This window comes from Dermacentor variabilis, chromosome 1 (assembly GCF_050947875.1).
Source record: "Dermacentor variabilis isolate Ectoservices chromosome 1, ASM5094787v1, whole genome shotgun sequence".
Lineage (NCBI taxonomy): Eukaryota > Metazoa > Arthropoda > Arachnida > Ixodida > Ixodidae > Dermacentor > Dermacentor variabilis.
Genome location: NC_134568.1, coordinates 110,088,427 through 110,113,210, shown reverse-complemented (window position 1 = coordinate 110,113,210; position 24,784 = coordinate 110,088,427). Strand labels below are relative to the sequence as shown.

Below are 24,784 nucleotides of genomic sequence, written 5' to 3'. Positions count from 1 at the left end.
TTCATTCGATACACCGGGCGATGCGAATGGCTGTCGAGGCTGGCAGCACCGCCCACCTCACATGACTACCAGCTCACGCTGGGGTCGCTGGCAACCGAATGGCCCACACTCTGGCAAGGGAGCTTCTTTCCTGCCTCTCAGAGACACGGCCACAAGTGCCTGCTGACCCATACCCTATCGACCCGAACACAGTCCTGGAAGAGGCGAACACGGCTCGAAGGGCCGCGCTCCCGGACGTCCTACCGTAAAATCCTACGCCTCTGACGAAGAAGTTTACCCGCGCTGAGGGCACACGCCTGCGATGGTTCGTCACCGTGACAGCAGCGATACCAGCTCACCGTGCCAGGATTTACGTCCAGACCTGGCAATCAGCCACTTGCCGCTCCCCTCCAGGAAACCAGCTGCGGGATTAGGAACATATACTTTGGAGCTGCTCGGCTGTCGCCGAGCACCGAAGAAGAGCGATGGCCACCTTGCCCCCTATTCTGAGGCCACAGGATTTGGACGCCTGGCGACTTCCCACTGGTCCCTCCCGGGAGACTGCGCGTCATATTCCAATCAATACTTCTATTTCTACAAGACTAAATATGGTCCATTATATTTGAATTAACCTCCTACTTTGTCCCTCGCCGGCCTTGATAGATTCAGTTCCTGGGGGCGAAAACTTCTTATGGTTAGTTTAATAAATGTTGTAACAACAACACCAATGCCAGGTACTTGTTCTTACAAACTAACTAATCTGCCCCGTGAAAACGCGCCCCGAACACTCTAAAACAGTTTGCACCCTTTGGGGTGTATATTTTCCTCACAATGATAATCGCCATCTGTCTTACCCGCATTTGTTTTCTTTAACGCGTTATCAGCATGACAGAGCTTTCGCGACAGGAAAGTAGGGTGCGCAGCGTTTTCAAGAAAGGAAACGCAAGCAAGGATGAGGATGGTTATCGTTGTGAGGCAAATATACACCCTAAAGGGTGCAACTTTTTTAAGAGTGAAGAAGAAATCTGGATGTTTTCGTACACTCTAAAAATAGTTGCACCCTTTGTGGTGTATATTTGCCACACTGTCATCTGTCTTTCTTGCATTTCCTTTCTTGAAAACGCAGCGCTCATTACATTCCTGTCGAGAATGTTCGGTCATGCTGATAACGCGCATGCCGTTCGTCACTTGGAAGTACCGGGCTCGCAGTGTTAAAAACGTTGCATACATCCGTAAGTCCTGCAGAGCTCAACGGAGAGCGCAACTCAGCCGTCACACTGCCTCGCCGTATTAGCTGAACTTGCGTGTTTGAGGAAGTTCTAACTTCCGCTATTTGTTTTTTTATCGATGGAGTACGTTCGTTGAAAAGTTCCCCGAAACACTTTTTGAGCATAGCAAGACAACGTTGTCGATCTGTTAAAGAGGCTCATGTGAACTTGTGAGCCAAATATTATTTCACTGCATACGACGGGGAATTTACAATCTGGCGTCAAAATCAGTGAAATTTCGCTTGCTTCCGCTTCAGCAATGCTGTCATCCGGCGTCATCGCGAGCAGCTGGACCCACAACAGCTGTCGGCTGATTTGGGGATGGCGAGAACATTCTCAGTAATACATTTATTGCTGATTTGAGCGACGTAAACGAAAAAAAAGTATGTAGGTCTGCGATCTCTAAAATAGCTGAGGACCATTTCAGCTTTGCACTACCGGTCTAAACATGACATTTGCGCACTGCTGCTTCTGCTGTGCGTGGCTTGCGAAGTGAAAAGAATAGCGCAGACATCGCGGCCGCCATGAGGTGGCCTCACGAGCCGTCTCACCACCGAGACGTTCGGCCTTTCCGCTGGGCCAGCGGGGCATTGCGCCCTTGCACCCGCTTGCCGCTTCCACTTCTAGCGTGCTACGCTGTAACAAATTTCTTGTGAGAATAGATAAAAAAAGTACAGCACTTTTAGTAACACACCTTTTCTGTTTCTAACTTACTCTGTAGTTTCACAAACATTATCTGTTGATGGCTGTTCCGTCATTCTGGAGAGAAGCTTTAGCTTTTTCAGCAAGGAAGACCAATATGCTCGCGCATACGAGCGCTCTGTCTTTACTTGTACGGCTATGGCTGGTGAAGCTGCACTCAAATGTTATTGAGGATAGTAAAGAGGCGAAGAAATGCCATTTCGCTTGCGGTGTTGATATTTTTTTTACTTTACTGTATAAGAACCAGTTTTACTAAAGTAAAAAAAATTTTTGTCTGTTAACATAAAGAAGAAAAAAGAAAGCAAGTGCTTTTTTTATTGAAAGAAAGTTCCGTAGCCACGTGTGCAGCGGAAGGTTGAGAGGCGGTTAAACGGGAGCGAAGTGCGCCGTCCTCCGTAGTGCCGGCAAATGCGCATTCAGAAGCACGATTTCCCAGCAGAATCTCCCCAGATATCTCTCTGGGAACTTTCTGGCTCGGGTATACACGAAAAAGAGTCTTGTTATCCGCAGTAGCACTCGAGCTCATCACGGGACAACGGCGACCACTCTTCCCCTCCATCACCTGGAGAAACGTTACGTTTGCACATGTCATCGGGTATAAAGCTTGAACGTCATTCATCTTGTCTCAGTGTATACATAAATCAGCGCGACGGGCACAACACAAGCCGTGTGCGTTGTCCTTGCAGATGCCTGGCGATCTGCTATCCGCTCAAGTGCCAGTTGTCGACGCGAAGCGTGCGCAAGATACTTCTGGTCATCTGGACCTTCTCGGTGGCCATCACGTTCCCCTGGGCTCTTTACTTCACACTTCAGCCCATCCACCCCAGCATACCAGGCGTCACACTCTGCGTCGAGCAGTGGCCGGACGAGCGCTCCTCAACTCTGTACTTTATCCTCGCGCACCTCGTGCTTTGCTACATCTTCCCGTTGCTGCTCATCGTCGTCTGCTACGGCTGTATTTGGGTCAAGGTATGTCTCTTTCACTTGCTTATATCAGAGAGTTCAGAATCTTGCGCGCGGATGTGTGTTTAAGTAACGATATTTTTTCTCTAAACTTGCGAGGCCATCATCCCTTCAACTCTCTCTAGGGTAGACAACCATACGTCTTTCCGGTTCGCTACCTTTCCTATCCTCATATTCTATGTGTGTCGCAAGCATCTGTTCTGAGGAATTTGGAGTGTTTTAAAACGATGAAAAACGCAGACTCAGCTACTTATTTAGGCGGCTTGCGCGAACGTCCTAGTAGTTCAGCATTCACTATAACAACGCGTGGTGAGCTCTTCTTGCAATCAACGATTTGCCTCGACGAACGAATGGGCATCCCAATTGAAATGACTGGGCTTCATTAAGTTTGACATATTATTAATAACTTTTTTTTTCCATCAGTGATGGAGGAGACTGCGGGTAAGAGTCGCTTTAGAGGCAAGCGACTTTACTAGAGCCCGTAGCCTCCTTTACGAGGCAAACAGCGATTGAACAGGAGATATATATACATAGCAATTGACTACATGTGAAATATCCATAAAAATAAACGCAAGAACTCGAATTTCCTGAAAGACGCTCTTAAATTATTTAAGAAAGAATTAGTGACAAAATGTGCAGGTAAAGCTCGTACATCAGCTATATAAATATCAAGATTTGATTTCAGAAACAAATTTAAAAGTGTTGGTAGTGTGTATGATATCATTTGTGTAGAATATTTGGCTCGCGGAGTGACCACCTTCCACTGTTCCGTACACCTTGTGATGCAAGTATGTGTGTCCCTGGTGAGATCAGATAACTCATGAAGAAACTTTAAATTCTCTTTTACCTCCCGTTTGAAAGCTTGACTTAACTTGTGATTATAAAGGTTAAACACGGGTATTATATTTGCTTTTGGAAATAAGTCTGATGTGTGGGCATTGTAAGGCAAGTTAAATAGTGCTCGCGCAAATTTTTTCTGATGTATATGAAGCTTCTCTAGATTCGTACGTGATGTGGTACCCCACACGAGCAGACGGTAATAAAGGGTAGAAAAAAAATAGAGTATTATAAACAAGAACTTTGATTCTGTAAGGTAAAAGAGGTCTCAGCCGCACCATCATGCCAACTACACGAGATAATTTGCGCAATATCGATTCTATGTGCATGTCCCAAAGCATATTTTGTGTTAATATAACTCGAATTATTTTAAAACTATCTAGAATTTCTATGTTTACATCGTCATTAACGAGGTTGATGGAAGTGATTATATGCTTAGATTTGGGCCTAAAGATTACTGCTTTTGTTTTGTTTATATTGATTTGCAGACAGTTTTCTTTTGACCATACATGAAGAATTTTTAGAGCAGTGTTAGCTTTATTCTGAAGGCTACGAGAGTCAGGTGATGAAAAAAATATACTGGCATCGTCTGCGTACATTACGTATTTCGCATCTTTGTAGATATTTACTAAGTCATTTATATATACAATAAACAGGAACGGGCCAAGAATACTACCCTGAGGAACGCCTCTGGTGATATGTTTCAAATTTGAGCGGCTATTGTTTATTTCAACATATTGACAGCGGTTATCACGATAAGATTTTATAAGGCTTACACAGTGACCTCGAATACCGTAGGTTTTAGGCTTATCAAGTAGAACAGAGTGAAGGATGCAATCAAATGCTTTAGTAAAGTCAATATAAATACCAAGGACAATGTTCTTAATTTCAAATTGCGATATAATAAATTCATTTTGATGAGGTAGTGCTAATTCCGTAGACCGTCGTCTCCTAACTCCAAACTGGGCAGGAGAAATTGGGCTGTGCTTGTCAAAAAACTTTGAAACCTGCATTGGTATTAGTTTTTCTAGCCCTTTCGAAAAAACAGGTAATATAGAAATGGGTCTGTCATTTTTAGTATCATTAACGTCACCTTTCTTGAACAATACCTACACTCTTGCTATTTGTATCCTTTAAGGAAAGATAGCGCTTGACAAAGACAAATTAAAAATATAGGTACTGTACGGAGCAAATGATATCAAGCACGTACTTGATAGGGCGAATCTGCATGCCTTCTGCATCGCAACTTGAGCAATTTTTTAGTGAGAGGAAAACTGATGTCACCTCGGTCTCAGTAAAGGAGTGAAGAGAGAGTGAAGATGAATCTCTGTTTCGCATAAATTCACTAATATCAGACGACGCACTACCACCAGAAAAGTTTACAAGGTAATCATTAAAAACATTTGCAAGAGCACTTCCCAATACTTCGTTTCCATCATATAATAGAGTTTGTATTCGCGGAGCGGACTTTCGACGATTTAAGACATCATTTACCTTTTTCCATAAGGTATCAGGTTTGTTCAAACCACCCTCAAATTCTGCTTGAAAATAGGACTTCCTATGCAATTTTAGTTCCTTACTTAGCTTATTTCTATATGACTTGTATTCTTCTAATGTACTTGTATCCTTAGTCTTGACGAACTTGTGATAGAGCGCATTTTTATAATGAATTCGTTTTAGGAATTCGGGGGTTATCCACGGGTCCCGTAATTTTTTACCGAGCCTGAGCTTTTTTTCAGGAACATTCTTCTTATATATTTGAGAAACTTCAACAATAAGTTTGCCATACGCCATTTCAACGTTATCTATTTCTAAAATTTGTTTAAGGTCGCACCGTAGAAGTTCGTCTCTGAAACTACCTAGACGTGTTTTAGTAATACATTGACAAAGCATATACTCATGCTTCCTGTTCTTTCTAAAGCTGTGTTTTCTTAATAAGAGAAATACTGGAAGGTGATCACTAAGATCGTGTGACATCACCCCGGCAGTAGCATTTTCAGTGGCAGCATTTGTAATGAGCAAGTCCAACAATGTTTCACTTTCGGTTGTAATCCTTGTTGGCAAACGGATTAAATTTTCATAACCATTTGAAGGTAAAATATTTAACAAAGCCTTTTGTCCTACAGAAGTGGTCAGCATGTCGATATTAACATCACCAGCGGACACCAAGTAATTGCTATTTTCTGCAGTAAAAGACAACAGCTGTTCATAAAAAGAAAGGAACTGAAGAAGATTTCCGTTTGGAGGCCTGTAGCAAATAGAAAATATTTACTCATTCGTACGAACTGTCACCATTTCAACATTTTCGCAACACATACAAAAGTCGGGAAGCAGTTCACAATTTACATGCTCTTTCAACAACAGCAAAACACCGCCACCGCGGTGGTTTATTTGGTTCACACAAAACGATTGATAATGTCTATACTTAGGCACGTCACGACCACCTCTGCACCAAGTTTCACTGAGCATTACAGCATCAAACAAAAAATGAAAAGCATTGTTAAAGTCATCTATATTTGTTTCTTTGTTATAGAGCGAACGAACATTAAGGTGAAGACACTTCAATGAACGAGCATGTTGATTTGAGACAAGATTATCTACCTCTTGCGGAAACAAGGGACTATCAGTAGCCATCTTTAAGCGGGAAAGATCAACTTCAGTGCGCAGGCTCAGGAAGGAAACTCTGATCTGTGACGCACTCCGATCACAGAGTCGCCCTCGATCTTTCGCAGCAAGATCTTTCCATTCCTGTGCCACGCGAATTAGTGCCCGTTTACTTTCGCCCAGTCTTTAGCCTCTCGAAACAGTTGCCGGTTGTGACTGGTCATGTTTTCCCGGAAAGAACACCTTGGATTTCTTTTCCCTCAGCTTTGAGCGGCTGTCCAGCCACTGGTCTCGAACAGATTGCCTGTGATACCTCACAATTATACCAGGAATGCGGCCGGCTTTGCATTAAAGGCGGTGAATGGCAGTGACATCGGTTTCAGTAAATACAGGGACCTCAATCAAAGTGGCAAGAGAATTGACTTTCTCAAGCAAATTTTCTTTGTCAGCAGCACGAACACCGTGAATTTCTAGGTTTAACATGCGGTTTCTCCATTCGAGCTCATTAAATTTAGATCCGCCTCTAACTTCTTTGTCGCATCGTCACTAGCCTGAGAGCTCTGTTCAAGGTGTCCAAGCCTTTTCCGGATTGCTTTCGCGTCGTTTTCTTGCGCGGCCATTTGTGCCAACATCTCGTCATACTTATCAGACATTAGTTGTACCGACTGCTCAATGCTTGGCACAGTCTCTTTAAGCGGCAATAACTTATCCAACTTTTGACTTATGTTAGCTAAAAGCGACCTTATATCAGCTAGTTCGTCAAGTGGTGACTTCTCGCTTGAGCCTTCATTATCCTTTCCTGCAACTCTGCACGCATTGCAAATCCACTTTTGTTTAGCCGATTCAGATTTTTTCTTATATTGTTTATCCGATAAGCCAGCACATGTCCCAATGTGAAAGAGCTCCTTACATTAGCCACATGACACAGACGCTTTATCTGAGCTAACAACTTCATTGCATGAGCAACAAGTGTCTACAGTTGCCATGGGAACAGGATACGGAAACACAGGGAAGCAGACTCGAGTGGCAGCAGCAGTAGAGTAGACAACATGAAATGAACTAAAGAGCGAATGTTACAAGGCGTGGACTCTACCTGCGTAGAACAGGGGAATGTAAGCCAATGTGCCAGGTTCGCTACCGCTGCTGCCAAAATGTCGTTGTCTTCCACGTCAGCGGCTTTTATAGTGAGCAATCGGGACCGCAGTGGCACCCGGTGGTAGAAATCGTCGACGCTATCAGCTGCAGATAGCGGCCGGGCTGAGGAATCCGCACGTGTAGGTAACACGGGAACGATGCAGCTCTAAAGACGAAAGGGGTAGGTAGCTCCACACAGACTACCGCCGGGGACACAAGGGCCGTCGAAGAATCTGTGTAGAACAGGGGAATGTAAGCCAATGTGCCAGGTTCGCTACCGCTGCTGCCAGAGTTTACTGCCAAATTATTGACTGATTTTGACTTTTTCTTCGAACAGACGGCTCCTCGCAACAAGCCCTCTGTTCGTTAAATTTTCTTTATACCTCATGGTCAGTTAAATACGACAGGTCCCTTAAATATTGTGTTGCACAAGCTTACATTACTAAGCCTGGCGGCTATGGAGGCTATGTCTACTGGCTCTGAAGCCCTGGAGGCAGGTCATATGTCGCTTAGCAGAAATCGTAAAACGGGCACCACTTTCCAGATATCTGTCCCCAAAGTCTCTGAAAGGTGCTTCAGTGTTCCAATTAAGATTGTTCTGTACTGTAAGAGGCACGCTCTTGGGAATCTGTTAACGGGAACGCGGATGTATATCTAGCCCATTTTAAGGCCGCATATCTCGAAAGTATGCTTAATCTTACGATTTCTGCTAAGCTGGTATGACGTCACCACTCCTCGGCTTCAAGATGTGTCCTAAAGTTAGTAATTAAAAAGTTAATTGGCATATTTTATCTAGGTAGCTACAACATTGTCGAAATTTTTCTTGATGCTAATGTCCACCTAGCCCATAGTGTCTGCAATAACAGCAGTAGACTAGATACGGGTTTTTTGTTAACTTTTCCCATACAAAGAAACACTACCATATGTAACTGCTTTAACGTGCCAGTGATGGAGCAGAAACTTAAGAGCTAAAAAAGAACCTTGGCAGGAAGCTAAGGGCAGTGTAACAATTGATCAAGAGCGAAATCACCGCAGTAACGTTATTAGATCGAAGGACAGTATCGATTAGTGATGACGCAGGCGGATGCGTTCACTAGAGATGAAGGGGAACAAATGTACTTTCGCAGGCGAAGTAATGCGTTGACCATACAAATGATAACTTCTCGTGTTGCTCAATGTGTGCCAGGCCAGAAAATCTACAGTCAAAGGCGGCAGGAAATTCGATCGAAAGATGTAAATAATGACACGTTCGACACGTCATTTCAAGGCGCTCGAGCCGCGCTACAAAAATAGAGTAAGTCAGCAATTAACCTTTACGGCTAGCGTGAGTAGCCTCTGATGTTCTTTGTAGAGCCCGCAGCAGCAAGCTCTAGGAATGACTTCGTGCGATTCGTATGAAAAGACGCTGGCCAATCGTCTTAGCGAACATATTATTAATGCAGGTGGCCCAGCGAAGGACTAAGTCTTCTTACGAAAATAAATATCTGCATTCAGCACCTCTGTGTATTCGGCGGGTGCCACGGCAAACAGCAACTGCACGTCATATCTCTTGGACAACGTGCACTACTTTCGTGACATAACCTTGTCCTGCAAGGCTGTGTGGTTCGCTTGGCGCTAACAACTTCACAAGGCGTGCTGTTTTTGTTTCCTGCTTTTATGGAGACTCCGAGAAGTTCTCCTATGAGAGCCATGACGAAGAGTAAATTGACCGAGAGCATGTGTAACGGTGCCAAGGATAGAGTAAGCGAGCTAAGCAATTAACAAGCTCAAAAACAGCACAGTGATCGCATTACGTATAGGCCTAGCAGCGCATTTTGCAACAGAGGCAAGGGCGCCAGACTTTGCGAGATGCTGCAGTCGGCGGTCCTCTGTATCGTAAATTCCGCCTTCGTGAGGTATCTAAGTTTGGTTTTGCTTTCGCCTAGCCGCTCGAACGGGGCGAAACACACAATATTTCTTACAGTACGATGGGACCCCGCGGTTGTATGAGCCACGGCTCGGCGGCGCAGTCTGTTGCAGAACGTTATTGGTTTCGTGTAGCATAAGCAAGCATCAGTGAGCTAATCGTGCCGACGATCGAGCAGCGAGCTGCCACAGACTGCTGTCGCGCACCTGTCATGGAACTGACGGAGCGTAACTGCTCCGCTTAGCTCGCGATACGGCTGGCCCCGCGGCTGATGGGTGCTCGGCGATCACTCAGCTCGTTGCGTTGTCGCGGTGCCGCTTCACCAATTGTGTACGCGGGGCGCGGTAACGTTTTCCGCGTTTTTAAGGGCGCTTCCCCGTGCACTAAGCTTGCGTCTTGGTGTTCGTGTTTTAAATGAGTAAGCATTTATACGCCTGCCATACGAGGAAGCCCGGCCGTCCGTCCGTCCCTCTGTCCGTCACATAATATCATCGCTTTCAAGATGGGGCCCGCAGCACCGAGCGAGTTTAACTTCGTGCTGCCTCTCGCTTCAACGCGAACTAAGCAGCGAGGACAAAGCGCACGCGGAGCTATCAGCCCTCGGCGCACTCTGTCCCCATCCCAGGTCCCTTTCAATATAGGGCCCTCGCGGCCGCGTCATATACGCAGCCGCCGCCGGCGTACGCACTTGATCGCGATTGATAATGGTTGGCATTGGGAGGAGCGGCGTCATCGACCACGTCTACGTGCATGGTCTACCAAACGTGACACTGTTCAATTACGTCATGTACTAAAGTGCAGATCGGCCAGTGCTCATCTTCCACGAAGCAGCGGCATCATGCAAACGCACTATCATCCAATTTGAACATAAAGAAGAAACGCAACAAGAACAACCAAACAAGAGACAGTATACGTAATAAGTTTTCATTGTATTTGCTTCATTTACAATATCTCTCTCATCATTTCGTCCCGCATCCACATCCTCTGGGAGTTGTCTATAACATGAGTGAACATTGCTACTACTCGCCTCTTCGTTGTCTCATGCTGGTCTCAGTTAACATTTCGGTGTTGTAACCGCGCTTCTCTGTCTCACAATTCTTCTTTCGCGGTATTTTTCGCAATTATAACAAACACAGCAGCATACAACGACGAAACAGCACGTGATTAGTGGCAAATGCTTACGCATCATTTAGATAACTCCCGCAGGAGACTCTGCGTGTAATTTTTTACGGGTGTGTGCGTCGTTGCGCTCCTTAACAGCTGGTGCCTCCTAACCGCGGCCCTCGTTAAAGGAAACAACGTCACCCCAAACCTATTTATCTTTCAAGGTTGGGGTATTGCACGCGCCTAATGACTGAAAATCTTCAGGAATAAAAGAGAGCTGTCCAAAAAAATTAAAGCGTGGGGTTTCACGTGCCAGAGCCACGATCTGATTATGAGGCACGCCGTAGTGGGGGGCTCCGGAAATTTTGACCTCCTGAGGTTTTTTAAGTTGCACCTAAATCTAAGTGCGCGGTTGTTTGCCTCGGCAATGGTCCTGAATTCTGTCGAATGAAGCCTTATTCCCTCCCTTCTTTACTGAAGTCGACATCAACGAATGTCGTGTTCTCCTACTAAGCACGAAGTAGCAGGTTGCATTCGCGGCTGAGCCACATGCGTTGTGATTAGGACGCAAATCCTAATGCCCCGCCTACTTATTTCTTAGGCCCAAGAACAATAGAATTTTGCCAAACTTAATTTAGAGTTCATGTCTGTGGCGTCTGGCGGAGTCCAAAGTGCAATATGGTGGGTCGCAAAGCCTCATAATTTGTTGCTCAAGTGGGTTCTTGGTAGTTAATTTGAACAATGAGAAGTAAATTGAATTGAGTTTAATGTCACAGTGGCCTATGAAAGACACCTTAGTGTGAATTTCCCGATTAATAATGATCACCTAGAATTATTTGACGTACACTCAAAAAGGGTACACAAGCGTCTTTTTTTTTTGCTTTCTGTCGCCATTTACATGCGGCCGTTGGGACCAGGAATCTAACCTGCGACCTTGTGATCAGCAGCGGAACGTCATAACCTATAAGTGATCACGGTGTCTGCTGTAAAAAAATGACTTGAGATTTGAAGTATCCGCTAACCAACATTCGCGTTATGCAGCAAAAGCAGAGCCAAGGTATGTTTGAACTGCAGGAATGGAGCATATATATATATATATATATATATATATATATATGTATATATATATGTATATATATATTGCGTTGATGTATACGTAGATTAAAGAGAAAGAAGAAAAGTACAATAGAGGACAACACCCACGACAAGTTGCATTCGAACCAAAACCAGCGCCTGCCATCAGCAGGGCTCTGCCAAATGGGCTATGGCGGTGACTGCCGTGCCTTTCATATTAGAGGCTACTTATTTATGGGTATATAAATAGTCGAGTGTGCTAGCCAGAGCCGCTTCAAGCCATGGAGGTGATGTCGTGTTCTTGATGCCTTGTTCATGTCTGTTTACAGACACTTAAAGAACACTTGAAGAACTCTTACAGTTGCAGAAGAGTTACAGAACTCTTAAAGCTATTCCTGGATTATTGTGAACGTAAAATGAGCCCCTGATATTTGATTTTTCGTAAAAACGCTCATTTTACCTCGGCTATTGCACTATTCAACGAAATAACCTTCATTTTTAGGGTGGAGGTGCCTGCATGCTAGGAACAAGTTGACAACCATATCAGGATGAGACCGGTTTACCTAAACTTCTGGTATTTTTGTTGCGGCATGAGCGGTAGAAGTCAAAGTTAGCGGAATAATTTGGAGGCGTGGTTCGAGGAGGTCCTCTATTAGGCTACTATCCCACTTACTTTATTGCAGTGCTTCATGGCATTCTTTATGTGGCTCATGCCTTATGAAACAACTTTATATTTTTTATATTCACGCTTCTTGAGCTTACTACCGACGGCTTGCATCTGTGCATCTGTGCATCAGTGGCGTAGCAAGAAGCAGTGGGGATAGGCATACCCAGGCACGTGCCCGCCAAATTTCTGTGTTAGTATGAAGCCTGCTAAGCTCCCCCCCCCCTTCTCACTCCCGAAAAATATTTCTGGCTACGCCACTTCTTGTAACATAACTTCCGAATACTGTCAGTCAGCAGAAAACACGAGAAATTTTAATTAGGGCTTTTTAGTCACCGCAAAAAAGATTCAAATGTAAGAAATATTTTTGTATCACTCACAGTCACGTTGGGTGTGTGGGATAAAATGGGGCTGTGATTAATAACCTCTGGTGTGCCTCTACTGTTATTTAACACATTATAATACATTTGTCTTCTCCGATGATCTAAAAGTGCAGGACAACACGAATAGACGTTCTGCAATAGGATTTCTCACTCTGTGGACAATGTACACAACTGAATAATTTATGTGCGCTTGATGTGTTTGTTCAACGTCAGGGCTGTTGTGTTATAACTGCTATGTTGTGCTTTCAGTGCACTTCAGTGAAACTTTAGTTTTGTACGAAAGGAAGCCGGTGCTCAATGCGCTAAACCCAGAGATTTGTGGTCTAGCGGCAAATGCCGCGACGCGTAACAGGGCAAAGTAAGATACTCTCTATGTCTCCACAAAGATTACCCAACACAATACATGACCTACACTCTGCCACCACGAACCACCAGCGTTCGGTCGACATTGTAGAGCCGTTGCTGATGCTTCCTCGCAGGTGTGGCGGCGTAACATCCCGGGCGAGAGCAAGCAGACAGACCTGATGGTGCAGAAGTCCAAGCTCAAGGTGGTCAAGATGATGCTAGTGGTGGTGGTGATCTTCGTCCTCTCTTGGCTGCCACTGTACATCATCTTCACGAGGCTCAAGCTGGGAAGCGCCCCCGAAGAAGGCAGCGTTGACTGGAACCTCATGCTCATCCTGACGCCCGTGGCGCAGTGGCTGGGCGCCTCCAATAGCTGCATCAACCCGGTGCTATACGCGTACTTCAACCGCAAGTTCCGTCGCGGGTTCGTGGCTATCATCAAGAGCCGCAGCTGCTGCGGCACCCTGCGCGAGCCAAGTTCGCTCCGGGGAACCACCATCCGCTCGGCCGCCGGAGGGGCTGGAGCCGCCACCCACAGGGGTCTCTCCAGGTACGATACGCAGTGCGAGTACCTCTCCACTTCGGCCGTCTGAGGCCGTCAAGGACTTGCATCGCTAAAGTTCGGCGCCGCGGGTATACTGCGTGTGGCTGGGCCGGACGCGTTTAACGCCCCTCGGAGCATGGTGCAGTGAGATCGCAAATCTGTAAGCAGTGAAGAAGCCAACGTCGGCATTGGTGGAGTCTTAATGTGCCACGCTGCTTTACCTTTCCCCCTGTGTATTAGTTTCAATCCGATGGGTCTTTTCGTGAATCTGTCAACACCTAAAAGCCCGTTGCACCACTGAGGAGATTCCAGAATGCTCGAACGATTGAAATATCTTGCGGCAGTTTGTTTCGCTATATGGCTTGCAGATTAGGCCTTCACTCAATATGAGCCCGTGGCCCTGCCTTCCTTTTGCGTTTCCTCAACCACATGGCCATGGTGACACGACTGCGCGACGGAAGATGGATACTGCTGGTAAAAAACGTAGAACTTCATTGAAGTCACAAATCTCCTCAGATTAGTTGCTGTTATTCGTTATTTCAGCTGCCACTGTCATACTACTGCTTACCTTTAACATACTTCTTTATAACAATACATACGTGGTCTGGAAACTGCAGTGGGAAGAGAAAACGAGCCGCTTCCAGTGTCCTCACTTGGGATCATTTGATGCCTTACTGGAAGCAATATAGGCTTTGCTGTAATTTACCGCAAGGCGTCAGGCTCTTACGCTCGTTTACAGATGCTTAGATTCCGTAAATAAAGAGCATTTCAGAGAGCCAGCTTAGATGGCGTACTAGAGGGTGTGGTGATAATTGCATAGGAGCAGTAGCGGCAGGGTAGATAAAGAATTATGCTTCGTTTTGGCAAGGCTTAAATTACTTCTTTGGGTGAACTAACATTTCTATGAGAAAAGCATGTAACTTTTCATCTGGATTAGCAAAAAACAGTCAGATCAGAACAAGCCAGGAATTAGGGACAAAAACTACTAGCGCGCCCTTGTGCCCGCAAGTGGGAGAACGTCCGGTTTTTATGGGTGAGCGCAGTTTTTCGAAAGTTATCGCAACGGACATCATTCAGAATATCCAGAGGTGGTAGATTCTACCCGCCTTGCCACAGATGATTAATGAGCGGTACTCATTTATGTGGCTGAAAACTCTTTCCGAATTGCGTGCCGAGCTTAAAGGATTGGACGTGAGCCTACTGAAGCCGTCTAAATTCGGAGGCGATATTGCGCAACCAAGAGCTATCTTCGTGGAAACCACGGCGTAGATCGGAATATTCGGGGGTTTTTAAAAATTTCATAAACTCCTTTTTTCAGCTCCTCGTAACTTCGCGTCTTGAAATGAGCAAGAGGGCTTTGAAAATTTAGGTCTTCATAGCACAGTCACAAAATTAAGCGCAAAATGAAGCCCGCGGTAAGCCAGCGCGTTAGCGCGGTAAGCCAGCTCAGCCGCGGCCGAGCGCTTTCGACGAACGGAGGTCGAACTCACCGATCAGATGAACGTGGGTTCGTTGGTGAACGTTTTTTTTTCCCCAGCTCTACTCAGCATGGTGATTTGCTGCACATGCTGACGTACGTAACTGCTCGCGTCATAGAATAATTTTCGAACATTAGAGTTGATGGTGCCGAGCCTTGCGGCTGTCGAGCTGCACCCAATTGTCCCTAATTCCTGGGCATGCCATGAATAAAGGACGAACGGAACGAACAAAGGACCTATACAGCATTTATATGACTTCACGAGCGAATGGAATGTATAGAAAAAAATTTGAAAGAATGAGACTTCAGTTTTTCTTTCGTTGCGCTTTTTCTGGTATATGTTTGTGGTTTCTGTGGACATGCTTTCTTTTGCCTTACTTTCTTGGCGTCTTCTTGTTGCTTGCGTGATTTGTCGAGATGTGTATTCGCGTGAGGTGTTGAGATGTGATCAAACATTTGCATTTCAATAAAGTATTCTTTATGCTTGCTTCGTCACTTGCTAAATGCTAGCGCTGCTTTCGCTACTGCGGCTGCTTCTGTCCGTTGCGCTAATTTTAGTATGCATGCCTTAAGTGTTTACGCTTCAGATAACACACTCCTGTTCAGTTTTCAACCATTCCGTTCTTCTTTGCATGTCTCTCCGCTTACGTCTTCTAGCGCAAATGTGGCCACATATACAAGATAAATTGTCATTTCTCCCTTTTTGCGCTTCTCACGTTAGAAGCCGTCGGGGCATAAGTAAACTCCTCCCCAATATTCCGAAAGTTTGCCTCTGCATCAGACACATGTGATGCACACAAACGCGATGCATTGCAAATGCGATGCCGATAACAAATTTGGACGTTTGCTTACCAACCTTCTCCGAAATGGTTCACACAGACGCAGATGTATTCAGACCTATTCAGAAGGTTCAATTTGGTAATAATTAGTGCTTATTGTTTTGAAAAGAAAAAAGGCGTTCTTCTCTTATGCAGGGTGCCCCAACTATCATGCATCAATGTTTAAAAATATGCAAATGCCACGTAGCTGGACAGAACCAAGAATGGTGCTTGCCGTCAATTGAAGACAAATTACTTTGGCACTCCGCCTTGTTACGTAATCTGTCTTAATTAATTATTCAACTTCTCAAATATAATTAGATCAAAAGTTTCGATGAGAATGTTGTAGAGCAACATGGAAAACTCAAGATGCAGCTTCCTGTTGCTCAATACGTGCTACATAAAAGTGTTTTTCGGAGCGTGAAGGAAGCCGACATATACACGTAAAGTGCCTCGAGCGGCCAGTCTCGCGGCAATTTATCGTGTATTTGAGGGCTGCTTTCACGCTCGGACAAACACTTTTATGTAGCACGTATTGAGCAACAGGAAGCTGCATCTTGAGTTTTTCATGTTGCTCTACAACATTCTCATTGGCACTTTTCATCTAATTAAAATATTTGAGAAGTTGCATAATTAATTAAGACTGATTATGTAACTGTAGGCGGAATGCCAAAAATAATCAGAGTATTTCCAAGGACGGCAAACAGCATTACCTTGGTTCTGCCCAGCTATGCGGCATCCGCATATTTTAAATATTGGTGCATGATAGTTGGGACACCGTGTATATGCTTAACTGGATCTCAAACTTCAAAATATATGCTTAGTGGATTTATCAAACGCAAGTTTCATTGCAAAAAGTTTTGACGTCACGGCAGCAGTGGCAAGATCTGTTGCGAAACAATGTTGCAGTGGTCTTATAGCACCACTGATGCCCCCAAGCTCACTGCAGTGAAGAGCTCTCGGTCTGAGTTTCTGTGGATCCGAAGAAACGAACGTTCTACAGTAGTCACGCTGTTCATCGGCAGGTCCTCCCATACACGCTGTTTCTTCAAAACTTCTGACGACTACAAAGAGTGTAGGAAAAACTTGTAGGACAAGTGAATTATTATTGGACGCTTTCGGGGCAAGCGACTAAGGCTTTGATGCAAGAGAGAAATGACAAAGCATGCGCAATAGTCAGCTGCCTGCCTGACTGCTCGTGTAGCTCGTTTTCAGGCGGCATCTACAACATGCAACACGCTGGAACAATTTGAGCAGTCGAGCTTGTTCAGCAGCAGCAATTGCGTGGCCTCTAGCCACCAAGGCTTTTAATCACCGGTCACTACACTCAAGCTCGGAACTATCCTGCACAAACCATGCTGTTCCATTTTACGGCCCAGCCGCCTGTCTCCGTATAATACGTCTAACCCGAAGAGTTGACACATCGCCGTCGCGGACCTCTTATTAATGGGAAGTGGTTAGTTCGCGGCTATCTTGCGGTGAGGTAAGGAACAAGTTGCTCCAGAACGGTAGCCTCGTATTCACAAAACGCTATTGGGCACCAGGATTATTCATTAGAGCAAGTTATAGCCGATCCTGATGCTCAACGTATTAGCGAAGACCACCGGCCAAAGCTTTGTGAATACGGCCTCAGGTGTGTTGATTTCTCGAAGACTCGGCAGATACCTTAGCAAGCTATGAGGGTAAGAATAAAAGCCAGTATCGACGTGTCCGCGTAAGATATAAATGTGCAGGTGTGATGTAAAGCTGCGACTTTATTGCTCACTCGAGCGCGCCAGTGTGCAGCAGAAACAGAGGCCCGCCGATTTGCCTGCCTTCTTTATGAGTTAAAGTGTCCTTCTCGATTGCGATAAAGAAGTGGGTTTATGTCGCGAATTTCTTGACACATGTGTCAGGATGAGGGGTCGCTGTAATATTTAGGCAAATATCAAAGCTAGAAACGCTTTAAAAAGTGAATAAAAGTTGTTGTTCTTTCTGAAGCGCGTGTTTTTTCGCGGCTTATTGTTTAAAACGCCAAGCACAGACCTTTTTATGATGGTTGCCTTCTATGTGTACGCACTACTTCGTATGCGATGCTCCTTTTAAATTTCACTTTTGGAAGCAAACAGTGAGGGGGAAAAGGATTAATAAATTAAGGAAACACTGAGATATCGACTTACTGGCCCATTTATAGGCTGTATAAAGACAAGAATTTTAAATACCAGCACAATATGTTCCTTTAACAGTGATTGTAAATATTCCCACTAGTCAATTTTTACGTATGTAGGAACAGGGCGCCGGCGTGGTTCTGATCCAAGCAAATAAAGAACAGCACTTTCCTTAGTTTTAACGGCCTCACCTGACAGACACTTTCCTAGTTAAAAAAAAACAATTTGGTTTCATGTTTAAAGTAGGCGTACGTCTACATGACTCAGTATCAATAGAGAGAGTATATCGAGATATTGGGCTATGGTAAAATGTTTTATTGTGTAATAGAGATAACTTTTTTTTTGTTATCAAAGCATTGCGGAACATGCTTTTTCAACAAGACTGACCGGTGACGGGTGTACCATCGTGGTTAACTGAAACCCGAACAAAAAGATGTCAATAAGAAAAAGAAAAACTGAAGATTGGAGCTGGATGGCATATTATTATACTTAATCAAAATTGTGACGTACCATACACCGTTCTTTCTATAAGTAAACAAACTGTACACCTATCAACGTCACCTTATTTCATGAAATTATTTAAAATGAAGCAGATTTAGCCACCCTATAGTGGTGACAGGTGATCCTTTTGACGTTGCCGTAATATACACCGGTGCATTTTTTTCTGGCTCGTGTTTAATTTGTCCACGATAGTACAAGGAACACCAGGGTGCGTATTCCGTAACAATTATTTTTATTTTTCATTCATTTTCCCCTTTGTCTGCGGCTTAAACGAATGGCTGCCCTGCTACTGTAGCCATTTGATGGGACGGATCATAAGAAATTAATGGAATCTGAAGAAAATACTCGTTGCAAGATATGTTAGCAGGTCGCACTTGCAACAGGCCCCGCATGATTTATTTCATTCATTACGTATTCTTTTTTTACACCGCCCATTCACCAAGATGGAAGCACAGCGTGCCCATCAAAATAAGCGGATGATTAGCTCAACTTAAATACCTAATTCATAGATTTCCGAGACACCAGATTTTATGTATGGGATTCATTTTCTTTTTTGTTCCCGTGACCGCTAAACACGAGAACAATCAGCGCACGTGCGCGCCGCGAGAGTGTCTTGCAGCGCGCGCATGCGCACCACTGCACTGCTGCTTGTGCCCTAACACATCCTGCGTTGTTTGTGATCCCAGGTCTGAGATTCCGGAGTGCGTAGTGCACCCTCGAGCCAGCGCGAAAAAAGATACGTTGCTAACCAATGGCCGGACGGACGCCGAAGAAAAGCACGCGAAGGTGTCCCTGGTAGCCTAACCCATTCCGTGCCCTAGAGCCCGCTCCCACCCACACACTCCCGCAGCCACCAACAGCACCGCTCTGCTCCCGCTGTGCTACCGCTGCACGGCCTGTCGCGCCTGCCAGTGTACAAAAGTGCGCGCATCGGTGGAACCACGTCTCGCCGGAGTGCGGTGGCCGATGCTTCCGAGACCGATTTTGGGGGCGGTCTGCGCGCCGCTGACAGCAGCGAGCATCTCTGGCGAACTCCTGGGCTAGCCTCAGGGCTAAGCGTAAGCTTTGTAAACGATTAATTTATGCAATTACTTCTTTTTCTTCTCCTCCTACTATCAACATTTGAAACAATTTCTAGCTATAGAAGCAAAGTCGCCATCGCGGTGCTTTGTCATTCGTATGCGATCTAAATAAATTGCTTTAGCTGTCCTCCGGGCTCTAATCCACGCAGCCGTTGGTGAACAAAAAGCATTGGTAAGAAAGAGCAGCATCGAATGGCGACGGCGGACGAGGTGATAACGAAGATGGCGCGAAAACAAGTCTTACGAGCAAAAAAAAAAAAAAAGATTGGTGAATTCAATTCCGTATGTGTATAACTCAGCGCTCTTTCATGAATGCTCACCAAAAAGAAAATAAAAAAGCATGAGGCTTATGGCGTGAAGTATTGTAAAATACGCCTCTGTAACGTGCTTTACTTAACGTTCTTAGAACTGTAGATATGGCCATTTAAGGACGGTAATTCTGCATCTTCGTCGATGACCAATTCTAGATTGCATCAGTAATGGCACGAGACTATTGACAATAATTGTAGAGCAAGTAAAAAAACAAACAGAGGTTTTGTTCCGCAGTTTCACTCCCCATTTACTCCAACTATGTCGTGCCAAGCAAAAAAAAAGAAAACGACAGAGAGAGACAGAGCAAATTATAGAACGTGTTTGAAAATAAAGAACGAATGTTGGTGAGAATAATGTTCGGCTGCCGATAGCGTTACCCTCAGCCGTACCGCTTAAAAAGAAAGAAACGAAGAAAGAAAGGAAAATAGTTGATTACCTGTTCATCACATTGCCTCCTGCTGAGGAAATGGTTAACAATGTCCCAGTTAATTCTAAATAAAATGCACTCAGCGCTGCAGCAATCGTCTCTGTGTTCGTAGTTTTTCATGTTGTTAGTCCTCTGCTCATCTGTAATATGTGATGTCAGCCATTGCTTTCATTCCTTTCTCTTTATTTTTCACCCAATTTGTCTCCCAATCCCCCATGTACTATATGACGTTGTAAATCTCTCCCGGGTGAAACGCAGAACCTTCTAAATGTGTCATTGAGCTCATGAAGATGGTTGTTCATCGTGGCCACGTTTGTTTTACTTGAGATTGTCCAACCAGAAATGAAGTTTGAATAAAATTTCTGTAATATAGCTCGTTGCTGTCAGCAGTTGCTCGACTGCACCGGTCGGCGTATGTTTCGAAGCCTCTATAGCTTATAATCTGAGAGAATGAAAGCACCCTTAACATTTATTTATAGGGCGCCCTAGACACCAAGACAGAAACTATAAACACACAAAGCAAACACAACATGATTTATTCTTTTGTACTTGGTTATGGCCTGTACGTATTGTGCGTAAGAATGTGTATGTCTGCGTGCGTGAAGTATAAGTAAATAAAGACTTTGCTCAACACTGGATGTTTTCATTTTTCGTAAGCAAGGCCAGAACTACTTTCCGTGCGGGTTCGCCCGCCAACCGCATTCAGCGATCAGAAGTCCGAGAGCGACACCAAACCATCAAGGATGACACCAAGCCACCGTAAGTCCGTAAGTGCCAAGTGCAGTGCGAAAGTGCTTAATGAATTGGCGCTCGCCTTACGGGGAAATCTCATGAAAACATCGCTTTATCTAAAAAGAAACGCAATATAAATTTCTCTCAAGCTATTCGCGAAATCCACAAATGTAACTCTTAAATGGTAAAAACTAACTAAATTTAGAGAATAAGCTCCACAGGGTGAGAAACGCGAGCTCCGATGGCATTGTGAGACGTAATTGGACTTCTTCGGCGATATCAAAAGGTAAAATAACTCTTTCGCTGTAAAAATATATCAGGCGATAATTGTTCTGTTACGGAATTGAAGCTCCGAAAGCCTTTACCGATGCAACGAAGTGGGCGATACAGAACACTTCATGTGGTCCTGCAGGCGTTTCTGTTCCCAAAGGAAGACGCTTGTTTGTTGCATTAGAGAACGTTTCGTCTCTAATGTGGAGCAAAGTTAGTTTTCCCAGATGGACCGTGGCTAGTGTGCAAGGAAGTGTCGCACATTTTAGTTGCACTTTGCGAGGGGCTGAATTGCTCTACTGATGGTGACATTTATTTGCGCCATCGAAGGAGACGCGTTCGGATGGCCTAGTCTGCCAATGTCACAAACATCATCATCCGTTTACTGCTCGGCCACGGCGGATAGCATTTCTTTTTGCGTTAACGTTCGATACAAGTCGATTGTTGAATGGATGGATAGATAGAAAAACTTTATTGACAGTCCTGCGATACGCAATTATTGCGCAGCAGGCCGCTCCCACATTGGGAGGACGGGCAAGCTCTCTGGACGGCGCAGACTTGAAAAAAATTACCACAAATTAATCTCACCTTTTTCTGATAATTCTATAAGAACCTTCACAAGTCGTTCGAAACAGCTGGGCTGTCCATTACGGCATCAAAAGAAGAAGAAAAGAAGAAGACGATAATTAAAAACAAGAAAGAGAGAAACAGTATAACCCTTTCCTTTTCGAGCTGCTTTAAGAACTTGAACAAAATTTAAAGTTTCATATTACCTGCATATCAATAAAAGATTAGGTGAAAATATGAAAAAAAATTATCCCACATCTTTTAACAATAAATCGAAGGTTCTTCTCACTAACTGCCGAAAAATGGATATGCTATAAGCAGCAAATGGTTCTTCAGATTTCTTAATTCATAATCACAATGATGTGACATTTGACACAGGTTATTTGAAAACTAATTTTGTGACACCGATGGAAGCTTATATGCATTAGAAGCAGGCTCCAAAAATAGAGCGTGGTGGCCTAACCGCAGCGTCATGCAACGCATGGACATTTCTGGAATTTCACGGAGAGCCATAGTTATCTGTGGAAAAAGTCAACAAATTATGTAATTAGTATTTCTGAGACTCACATTTCAGAAAGTAATTTTGTTATTTGATTTTCTCGATGTGAGATATTTCCTGTATAACATGATTCCTACAGGAAACACGGAACCAGAACGGCTTAAATGTCAAATTTTAACCTGGGGCTTCTGCATGTAAGTTGGAGCTGCTGCTAGTTCATTTCGTCTAGAAAAAAAATATATAATTTCTAATGTTGAAACAATGAATTGTTTCTTGATGCCACCAATAATTTGCTCGCCTTTTCAATTCACTCCAATTCAGTCGATCAAGGAAGTTTCTGACCTACAGTTAAACGCCGGATTAGGTCACCCTAATCGTGTGTCTGGTCGAGCCAAAGTTAAGCAGTTTATTATTGTTTGCAACAGTCTTAACGGTATCCTCATGACTGGCCGAGTACGAATTCGAATAAAAGCGCAGAAAAGCAAACGCGCACCCAAGAGAAACCATTGCAGCTTTGTTAATGCCAGAATCTGTCACGCTCGGATTAGACGCGCATATGACACAATACATAAAGCAACTGCGGCTGTTTTGCATTATTTTGCATTCAAGGAGGAGAACTGAAGCAGTCCGAAACATTCTGCTTCCAGCATGTCTTTCAGTTTCTGCGCTTAACGTATTGCGCATGCGCATGGCATACTGATAGCACCGGCGCCGCTTAGTGCAGTGATCTTCAGTGCAGTACATGAAGTATGCCCATGGCCAGCGGTACTAAGACGACGAAGATGACAAAGCCCTACAGAAGAACTGCAGAGTTTATAAATACGAAAATAGCTTAACGTCCGTACCTAGTAGCTTCCATGAGTATGATTTTATGGCCACCCATGCAAGAGGGCTTTGCGGAATCTGAATGCAGTTGAGCCTCAGCCTATTCCAGGAGAATAGAGTGGGGCACCTTGTCTTGAGCGTCGTAATGCAGTTGGCCACTGTGAAACATTTTTTAGTATGTTTGCTCATTTATCATCGTTTTTTTAATCACTGTGAAACCAAATGTGCCGTTCATTGATGATGAGACTGTGATTCCAGAAGCCGTCACGATTGAGTGTCAGATCAGGATGGGGCCCCTACCGCCCTTTATATTTATTGCTGTCAGTGCAGCAGGGTAGGAGAGCACGTCGCGCATGCTCGAAGTGGGAGTATGTGAAAACGCCATAACCGGGAACAGGGCAATATGTGTACCCGCCGTGGTTTCTCAATGGCTATGGTGTTGGGCTGCTGATCACGAGGTCGCGGGATCAAATCCCGGCCATGGCGGCCGCCTTTCCATGGAGGGGAAAACATCCGTGTACTTAGATTTAGGTGCATGTTAAAGGTTTCCAGGTGGTCTAAATTTCCGGAGTTCTCCACTACGGCGTGCCTCATAATCAAAAGGTGGTTTTGGCACGTAAAACTCCATAAAAAAATGTGGATTGATCCAAATGTTGAGAATTTGAACAAATTGAACCAACAATTACGCTTCTCAGGACCACGCCAATTCAAGCTGGAAACACGAAGCTCTTCCTTTTGTGCCGTATGATCCCCTACTTTGTTCATACCATTATAATGTCGAATGAAGCGAGAGGAAAAGCCTTTTTTTGCCGGCGTGAAGGGTCCCTCGCCCCCGTTTGAACACTGGCAGAAGTGAGAAAAAGTGCATGAAAAATAAAGAATAAGTCATGCACAGTTCACGTCCCGCCACGTTCCCTAGCGAGCAGATTCGAACGTCGACGGCTGCCTCCTTTCTCGTCGGAGCAAGCAAGCGTCCGTTTGCGTTGGGGCGCGTGCGACCGGTGATTGTGTTTACCCGTCGGCGAGCGTGTCGTCGTCATCCCGCAAGCTTAGTACACAGTGTTTTTGTGTCACTCACTGTCCACAACAGCATCGAAAACACTGAACACTGAGATCAGTTCGCGAAATTGCTTATCGGTGGGAAATTCGCAGATGAGACAAGCGCCGCGCTGTACACAGAGCGAAATCACACATTTCTTTTCTGCTTGCGTGTCTTCTTTTGATAAGTGTCGTGTGATAAATCCAGTGTCTGTGACGTGCACAGCGACATAGTTTGGTATAGCTTCGTACACATATGGGCGCGTTCACGCAATGCTGGCCACTGTTTGTAAGAAGCGCGCAGTATACGACCAGCTGATGAGAAACGTTGTTGTGGTTAAGTGCGCACTTCGGCAACGCAGTAAATGCAATATCAAGTTTTCGCAACAATGAAAAGGGCAAATATGTCATGGGTGTTTTCTGAAATTCTACCCGGGGTCTTCGAACCTGTTAAGCGGTCGCGTGGCGGAATGACACTTGTATCAGTTGACAGAATCGGTATATGCGCACTGTTTACTATAAGACACTCAGTTTAGTCATTGCGAGCCTGTGTAAGTCATGCACTAATAATTGCTCGTGACC

The 24,784-nt window shown here is 44.7% G+C and overlaps 1 protein-coding gene across 1 annotated transcript in view; it reads left to right on the top strand.

Annotated features, from left to right (window-relative positions):
* Window positions 1-20,898, top strand: part of LOC142582819 (neuropeptide SIFamide receptor-like) — a 252,785-nt gene extending 231,887 nt beyond the window's left edge. The window contains exons 3-5 of the mRNA XM_075692882.1: window positions 2,636-2,918; window positions 13,098-13,513; window positions 19,137-20,898. Coding sequence (XP_075548997.1) covers window positions 2,636-2,918; window positions 13,098-13,513; window positions 19,137-19,254 — 817 coding nt within the window. The 3' untranslated portion in view covers window positions 19,255-20,898. The remainder of the gene's footprint in view (window positions 1-2,635; window positions 2,919-13,097; window positions 13,514-19,136) is intronic.
* Window positions 20,899-24,784: the final 3,886 nt, after the last annotated feature.